Below are 9,549 nucleotides of genomic sequence, written 5' to 3' on the forward strand. Positions count from 1 at the left end.
GTTGAAGCAGCTTCAGCTGTACCAGAATACTTCTACTCTCATTGTAAGAAAGGGTTATTTTAAATTTTATAGACAATGCACCATCATATCCTGAGCCGTTCAGGAAACATGGCAATGTAAAACATGCAGCTAAGCATTAAGTTGCACAGTAACCCATCACAACACCAATGAAATAGAATCCACTGGTGGAAGAGTTAAAAAAAAAAAAAAACTGACAAAACCTGAAAACACAAAACCAGGCACTGTTCCAGCTATCAGCCAAACAACTCAGGTTGGAGAATTTACTGCCCAATTATTATGTGACCAGCTATTGGATAGAGTTGACAAATATTTCCTCTTCTTTCCTCTGCTTCGGAGTTGGCACTGCTCTTCTGCCTTTTGGAAGAACTGGAGCTCCTGCCAGACTGCTTGGCACTGCTCTAATTGACAATTTTAGGGCAGTAAATTAGCAGGGTTTTTCATGTTGTTTTATTTCTAATTTTAATCAGACATACAGACACTTGGCACGCCGAGCCACACACTCTTCCATGCAAGTTCACAGTGCCTCCATAAAAATGCCCTCATTGAAATGTAACTTAACTTTAAAAGAGTCACACAAAAGCAATGCGCTGACTAAATGCACTAGTACAGTGCATTGAGAGACTGTGAATTCCAATTTCAGCCATGCCAGTCATTTGGCATTAAAATATGCACCAGCTGTGAGTGTTTGGATCTCGATAAGTCAGAGTGTGCTGGAAAGCTGACAAGATACTGCTGTGAAAATGTTTCCAGCCCCTAATCTCTGCTCTGTCTCCTCTTTTTCATATTTTGCTACCCATGTTGATGTATAATGCAGGGAGAAATAAATGCAAAACCCAAGGAAGATGTGCATGGGGTGACACCAAGTATTTATAGGACTTGTAAGATAGTGCCGCCACTCACAGAGCTCTGGACTCTGCTTTGATGGGTTGTTTCTGGTCAGCCTTTCTAAATTGCTAATTTATTTTCCTTACAAGAGGAAGAGCTTTGTATTAGTAAAACTGGGAGGCATAATGTTGCCAGGAAAGGCAGGGATAATGGGAGTGAAATCCACAGACAGTCCTTCAAACCGGGACGCTAGATACTGTCAAAGGATCTGAGAAGTGAAAAGTGAGTCTTGATGAGGAAGTATTTTTGGACTGATTTATCAATAGAGCACATCATTCTGTGAGCTCTGTTTTGCACAAATATTTATGTTTCCCTTCTATTATTTATTCCTATCCACATTAAATCTCACACACAAGCCGCCAGATTCCAACCTGCTGTGGGGGGCAGAGCGGTGTGCATCCCATCTGTTCTGCTTCGCCAACGAGATGCTCCAGATCCCGCCCCGCCTTCCAAGAAGGAAAATCTTCCACCCTTAGAGCAACCACCTCCCAGCCACACAATGGGGATAGAACAAGGGCGGGGAAGGGTGCAGCTTCACAGCCTCAACCTTTTGTAGCAGAAATGACAAAGGGCTGCATAAAAGTAATAAGCCACTGCTTGCTTTGTAGGAGTTTCAGCTGCTTTGAGGTTGAGCTCAGCGCTCCATAGTGGGTAACCACACCACTATCCTCCTAGTTTTTTATTTTTATTTTTTTCCAGTTTCAAGGGATAGAAGAAAGGACAATGTGCAGAACCGAAGTGGGCTGGCAGAAAGCAGGATTCCTTCAGCCTACACCCTGATATCCCCCTCCTCACTGCTTTGCACAGGGCTGGCGAGTGGACAGGGCTACAACGGGAAGGAAGCTGCAGCTGGAAGCCAGCCCTGCTGTGAGGGGACAACCTGCAGAAGGGCAGGGGCTGATGGAGGAGCTACAGGACAGCTCTTTGCCCACGTAAGACATCAGAATTCTTTATTATCCAGACAAAAATCTTGGAAGATGGCAGGATTTTAGCCTTAGCTCAGGGATGTTGTAGCAATGTAAAAATCTCCTAAACCCTCTGGCCTGAAGAGAATTTCATCCACCAAGGCGAGGCAGACAAGTATTGGTATCGTGTGTTTATCCAAAGGTGAAATCATATTCACCATTCCTCCGATTTCCACAACTGCAGCTTCAGCTAAGGAAACACTCCCCAGCCAATCCTACAACACACACTCACACTATTTACTCACGATTTTGATAAAATATTAAGTAGGAGGTAGATACTAATTACAGAACCTGGCTTTAAAAAAAAAAAAAAAACAAAACAGGAACTGCCTTATACTAGAACTGTTTTCCCTAAACGAGGTCTGCAGAGGAAAAACGTAATTTAAGGTATATGCACAAAATTCTGAGCTAGACAAAGGAGTGTTTTATAATCAAAATACCATTCCACAAATGCAAAGGTCACCTTACCTAAAACTGAGTAAAACTGAAGAGAAGTCATTTGATAAATCAAATACAGGAGCAGAATTTTTTTTTCTGTTTCTCATAGAAATACACACACACACAAATGCCTTACGGCCAGTGTCTGAAAGTAGAAAAGCAATCAGGTGCAACAGTTAAATCCAGAGGAGTTTCCCATTTCAAGTCAAGCTCACTGCAGGGAAAACAGAGCAAACTAATTATGATGTAAATCCACAGTGAATGATGCTGAAATAGTATGCAATGTAAACAATAATTTTGAAATTCCCAGTTTACATCAGCACTGATCTGTTTTATACACTCCAGAAGTATAACTCAGAAATTATATTTTTGCGCTAATGAGAGACTTCTACTTTTTAATCAAAGAATAAATTGAAGCATTTTCAAAAGCATGCCAGCCTCATTAATTAGTTCCATTAAAATGTAAAAGATGACTACATACATTTGCTTCACTTTGGGCTTGCAGCTCTTTACCTTAAATATCCTATCATGTATTATTACAGGCATGGCTGGAAATAACATCTATTATTAATATTCCTTGATGTTTCTCATTAGAAGATTCTGTTTTCAATTGTTTAGAATTTATCGAAATTATTACTATTTGGGATGAAGGTTTCACAGTGGGCATTTTAGAGATTTTTCAGCCACAGTGTTTCTGCCTTTTCCAAGAAAGTGATAGGGAATATAAAGTATTTGTGGCAAGAAGTTCTAGCAATTGCTTCTTGAACATAAAAAACTAAATTTATCCATTAAAAAAACACAGCCCACAAAATAAAAAAAAAAAAAAGGAAAAGGTTTGAAATCTAAGAGAAGGGCCCTTCACACTGACCCTATGAAAATCCATAGGCATTTAGCACATTATATTCCATCCTGCTTTTCACAGACCAATGTATTCAAAGGTGGGCTAAGTCTTTAAGCTTTACTCTGGATTGCATGAACCTAAAAGTAAGAACGAGGATGGGAATAATGCGGATCACCCACCCAGATACAACGACTTCCACTGCAGGCTCCCTCTCCTATCAGGTTAGGAATTTCATTTGCTCCTGAGAAAGTTCCTGTCTCCCTGGGCAGGAGGACAGCATACTGTCTGGGCAGCTTCTCTTAGCTGAAGTGAAGGAGATCTCTGTGGATTTAGGCATTTCAGTACTTTCAATCTACTGATACCTCCAGCGGGTGTTAGGACAATGCCTCAGGACAGAATTGCTACATATTCCGCTCTCTTTTCAAAAGCTATAAAATCACCTTAATCAAATATCCTTACGCAATTTTCTGAAATATCTTTGGATGGCCACACTTATCACTCAAAAGTGAGAAAATGCTAAATTTAAGCTTGCTTCTGCAACCATAAGTCATTCCTCTTTTTGTAAGAATTATCCTAGTCTCGCTATTTTTCCCACAGGGCCAATTTCATCCAGTGCACAGCAGGAATCACGTTCACTAAATGAGCAACGATTCAATAATTTCTCCTTCTGTCACTGTTCATTACTGGTCTACAGCCTTATTTTTTTGCATATTATTTAGACCAACTTCTAAAACCAGTGTTGTTTCTTTGCGTTTGCCAGTGCAGTATCGGACCATTTCCAATACACTAATTGACTTATTTTCACAGTTTCCCTGCAAGATGAGGGGGTTTATTATTCTCACTTAGAAATGGCAAACTAAGGCACAGAGTCCTATTGTGTGTGTGGCATAAGCTAAAAGAGGAGTTGTACAGTATAAGCCAACTGAATAGAGCACGGGAAAAAAAGAAATGGCCCACTATGTTTAACTACTGATCACACTCAGAAATCAGGGAATTGAATCCGTTTCTAATTCTGCATTTCTATACAGAATTAATCGAACCTGCAAAGATACAGGCCCCACTATCTGCATACGAGTTGCCAATAGCACTTGTGCACCAAGGCTAACAGTCTGCTTTGCAAAACTCTACCAGCTTGTGAGGACACATGCTCGCTTGTAATGGGAAATGTACTGGTGTTACTAAGGGGCAGAACACAGAAAGTTGCACAAGATCCACTACAGCCTGAAAGACAGCAGTCCGTCAGCAAACACATGCTGAGCAATTTGCAAATCAAGTCCTCAGCTGAGCTTCCAACCAAACAGGTGCCAGTGTGGCTTGGTCAGAACGCTCAGCAGCTTGCTTAAGTTCTTCTACACGCACATTTCAACTAAGGTCACTTCTGCAGGCCACCCTGGCTGCCCAGGACAAGCCTTGCTCCAGCTCCAGAGCCCCCTCCCGGCCCATGCAGGCACGCCTGCTGCAGGCAGGGCTGGAGCAGCTGTGCTTTTCATGAGAAAGGCAATTCCATTAAGCTAACAGCTGTGAATGGAGCAAGAATTTACTTTGCTCTGACTTTATTTTCTGTGATTCTATCTACTTATCTTTACTGAATAAAGCGATTTGAGTCTGATTTTATTGTCTCATTGGTCAGACTAACAGGTGTCCCAACAGCAAGAGTCACCACAGGACACCTCCACTGAAACTGAAAGAACAGCTTCAGACGTTTTTTGGTTCTGTATCAATCGAAAGGAATCTTTGGAGAGCATAAATCAGCAAAGCAATGTTTGTTTATTACAGTATTAGCACCAGACGTTAATTGGTAAGAGTGGCAAACCCAACCCATTGTTAGTGTAAGTGTAGAAAGAGTCTAAAAATGGAATCTCCATGAGCATACAAACACTCTCCTTGTGATACTAAGCCCTAGTCTGTGTGGGCTGACAGTACCATCACATGTACCACATGCTGACAGCTGAGTTAAGAAGTGTAACACTACGATACAGAGGTGTCAAGACTGCTGAAATTAATGCTGGGATGCGTGGTGTTTAGCTTGTTGACTCAGCTGACTTAGGTGTGTTAGATGAGTGGTATCATATGACAGTAAAGGCACTGCAATTTAGCATAAAGTAAAGCTATTTCTTTTGGGAAAGACTTATGATGCTTTCTTAGAAAATGTATATTTTATACTAGTTCAGGAAACTGATATCTTCAGCTAAAAGACAAGCATATGTCTGTTATTACAGATAGAGAAAATGTCACAGAGACCAAGGTACTCAGGAGGAGAATGGCCAAGTGAATGATTTAGGACTCTTGAATTGTGATTCTCTATTCCATCCTCCCACTCTAATCAAAAGGCACTAAGCCTTGGAAGACAAAGGCTTTTAACTGTTGCCATAAGTAGTATCCTTTTAGAGCTCAGTCATTGTCACTGAGCTGAACCAGGAGATGAGTAGGAACCAGACTGTAAGACTTGGGAAAAAAAACAGAACCTTCTTTGTCAAAAGAGTACAAGTCTACTGCTTGATCAGAGGAGAGACTGCTCAGCACATACAATCGAGGATATGGTTTCAGGTTGAACTGTTCCAACACCATCCAGCAGAGGTAAGAGTAACTCTCTGCCATACATCTTATCAAATCAAGCTTTGCAATGGCTTTACATACTCTATTAAGATTAATGGTAAAAGGACCTTGATACCTGAAGAGCTCTTAACAGAACATTTCCTCTTTCTTCCCTTTTGACAAATTAGATCAGTCTAATGTGAGAGATTACTAGAGCATCTTGGTGTCAGTAAACATGCTCAAGTAATGAATCTGCTGCTTTGAACCACATAGTAACTACAAAATTGTCTCCTAGTGAAATTTTTCCAGTATAGATGACTCAAAATTTGTAGAGGAGGAGAGTGGAATCTCCTGTCTTACCCAAAGAACTGTGAAATGCTTTGCATTTGCTTTGCCTCACAGACCTCTTGAGATCAGCCTAAGTCTTGGGAGAACAAGAGAAAGCCTTAGACATCCACAACACTGATCTTACTGAGCTACTGGCATGAATACCACAGCTTCCTGTGGAAATAGTTTTATTCCCTTCCAAGAACACTAAATTCTCACTGACTAAACCTTAGAGTAGGCCATCTTTTAATGACATTAGCATAAATGCTGACCCTACTGCAATGAACTCCAGTATTTCCTCATCAAATTGTGAATAGATCTGTGCAGATGATGACTTTCCTCAGAACACCCATGTTTCAGAAGAGCCTGCTGGGAGCTGAATCACCTTGGGCTGAGCAAGAAACTGAATGCAAATCTCTCAGTCTAGGTACGTGCTCTGCCCACTGACTGTTGTGTAAACCCCTCTACCTTGATGCCATCCTTCTGGGTTTGTTTTCAAAGAGGAGAAAGCAAAAAGCAACCCACCGTCAGACTTCTTCACCACCCACTGGTCTCCAAACAGCTCACCCAACATTTATAGAGTCAATTTATGGAGTCTTTCCCTGAGTCCCAGAGGTATTAATGTAACCATATTAAGTTTTTTGCTCATTCAGTAGGTGTTGCAAGCTCTGCAATTCATTACTGCTTCAAAGCAAGAACCTTACAACCTGATCTTGTACACACTGGAGCTAATGACTGTATTCCCACTAGCCACTGAAGAACTAAGTCATTGCACAAATTCCATATTAAGGGTCTCCATGGAAGAGGATTCAACTGGCTCAACCAAGAAATTTTTGCAAAAATGCAAGCCATAAGAGGCATGCTTTGCTACTGTCAATCAGGAGATTGTACCCCATTTACTAAATACAAACCATGAGGGCTTTAGAAAAACTGGATTTTTTTTCTTCTTCCAAAATTACTACTTTTACCACTTATTATCCAAAGAAAACATTTTCCACTAAGAAACTCTCAGAACTGCCTCCAGAAAATGTACTTCTGGCATTCAATTTCTCAGGATCAGCTTGAGTCAAGAATGTAACCACCTAAGGAAAAGGTGAGTAGGGCCCTCCTCTTACCAAAGTCAGAAGGTTACTTAGCCTGACCAGGTGTATCAGAAATGATAACAAACTCATAAAAGAAAAACACATTAATATAGGACAGATTTTTGTTGTTGTTAACCTGACATGAAGGTGATTCATTTCTTCTTTCTTCTCTGTACGGTTAAAAATATTATATCTTTCTAGCTATTTCAACCTATATCTATATATCCCTATCTATCTGTATTTAGGCTCAACTTACATTTTTCTTCTTGGTTTTGAAATATTCCACTGGGCTACCAGTTACAGACAAAGGAAAATTACCAAAACGTCTCAAGTCCCTTAGTCAGCCAAATGTTTTAGCTTATCATAAAATACCTGCAGAAAGATACTTGTGTTCCAGGCTCTACAACAGTCACATTTTGGTTTTAAGTGCATGTAATCTCCAGACAAAGAAATCTGAGGTTGTCAGTCATTACATTCATGTTACCTGAACATCTTGCTTTTTACTAGAGTTTCCATGCACAAGCAATATCAACATCTGTTTCAAGGATCTCTGCTGGAATTGGAGCTTCACACAGCCAAATTGCCTATGCTTCCACTGAGGAAACGGCTATTTATTTTATGCAGCCATCTGGGCTCTAAATAGCATGTTTTGTCATTTGTGGTCTTGTTTTCCAGGGTCTCTTGTAGGAAATTTGATTCCTTCATAACTTATTTCTTCGGTAAATGACGTTTTTTAGTAATCAAATTTGAAAATAAATGTTTCATAAAAGGCTTACACCATCAGTGTCAATTCATAAATATTTTGGATCTAGAGCCAAACCCCAATTGCAACAGCATCAATGGTCTACATTTCCCTGCACCCTCCCGCCTCCCCCCATGGAATCATACAGAAAAATAGTCTTTACAAAACCCTCTCCCAGTTAGATAAATGACTTGTTATTGCAAAGTTTAATAATTCAGGATGATACTGGTGAGTCATTCACACAATTTGAACACAGACCCTTGGGGTCTCAGAGCCCTCGCCCCTTCTCTTTAAACAAAGGAACCAATGGTAATGGCTAACAGCAAAAACATACCTACAAACCTTTACCTACAAGAGAAAGGACATGGCTATACTATTTTTGCTCAGATTATGATAGAAATGCCAATATTCCCCCCCCCCTTTCCCCCAATATCATATTTTCTCAGATTTTTTCCTCAGTTGATTTTAGTCTCAGAGCTACACATCGTAATATGGGAAGTATCAAGGACCTTGGCAAGCCTCTTACAGAGATGTTAAGAAATCCCAAACCACCACAGATGAGAACAGCTGAGTTTCCTAATCCCTGTTTGCCACACTCACAAACTTGTGTTTTGCCATGGGGCTCACAGACTCATTCAAGGGAACCAAGAGTTGAAGCCCAGGCACCCTCAGTTCTGCTCATAGCTCTCCTGACACACAACCAACATTCCCCTTTTACTCACAAGGGTCCTCTATAATATAGACCTAATGCTCCACCTTTCCATGCAAGGAAACCAAGAAATCTGTCCTCCCAGGTATGCTGACACCACAATAATCCATCCTCTGCATGTCCTTGTACACCTCTTGCCTGGCCACGGCCTCCAGCAAGAGAGGCTGTCTTGCTCTTCCCCCCAAGAGTTAATTTTCTTCCCACTGTTACTTGCTCTGTCGGTCACACAAATGAGGTAACACTAACCAAGCTACCCTTCCCTTTCTGTGAAGGGATGCAAGGATTATGCAAGTAACAGCCTATGTCACAAACCGTACCATACTAGAGAGACTATGGGGAAGCACATGGCTAAACCAGGCAATACCAGCTCTCCCAGTTTACTTTCCTCCTTGTTACAGCCTAATAATAAAGCAGGCAAAAGCCCTATTTTCTCCCCTCTTCATCAGCTATGATGCATCCACTTCTACAGGCTCCACATAGCCTTTTACAGGCTAAACATAGGCTTCAAATTTTAGGAGACACAGAAGAACATATTACTATCAACTCTCTAGATCAATTTATTTTATTGATTTACCTTGACCTTCACTTTCTGTTACTTGTCTTCCTTACAAACTCTACACAATCCACATTGTTTCTGCTCTCAGGTGTCATTGTTTATCTTCCTTTTACTCAGGCCCAGTGGCCTAATCATTAGGTTCACCTGCTTTCACCTGGATCAGCCACCAAATGTTTTCCATGCAGCTATCTCAATCTTTTCCTGCAAGGTATTTCTTAAAATCTCTTCTTTCAAAAAAAATAATTAATTAAAAATATATATATATATACACACACACAATCAGCATACCTTCAAAGACATGGTACCAAGCATTAATACAGAAAATCCAAAGCCTTTTACATTCAGAAAGAAAGCAAAAATGAAATATATAATGAGTAACTTAAGAATGGAAGAGTTACCCAGAAATTCCACAGCATTCCATAATTCAGTAGTAACCTTTCCTGCAGCT

General features: G+C 40.5%; 1 protein-coding gene across 1 annotated transcript in view; it reads right to left on the reverse strand.

Moving 5' to 3' along the window:
* Window positions 1-9,537, reverse strand: part of AFF2 (ALF transcription elongation factor 2) — a 426,609-nt gene extending 417,072 nt beyond the window's left edge. The window contains exon 1 of the mRNA XM_083797145.1: window positions 9,500-9,537. Within this exon, the coding sequence (XP_083653271.1) occupies window positions 9,500-9,522 (23 nt within the window). The 5' untranslated portion in view covers window positions 9,523-9,537. The remainder of the gene's footprint in view (window positions 1-9,499) is intronic.
* Between the last annotated feature and the right edge of the window lie 12 nt (window positions 9,538-9,549).

This window comes from Anser anser (genome assembly GCF_964211835.1).
Source record: "Anser anser genome assembly, chromosome: 13".
In the NCBI taxonomy this organism is placed as follows: Eukaryota; Metazoa; Chordata; class Aves; order Anseriformes; family Anatidae; genus Anser; species Anser anser.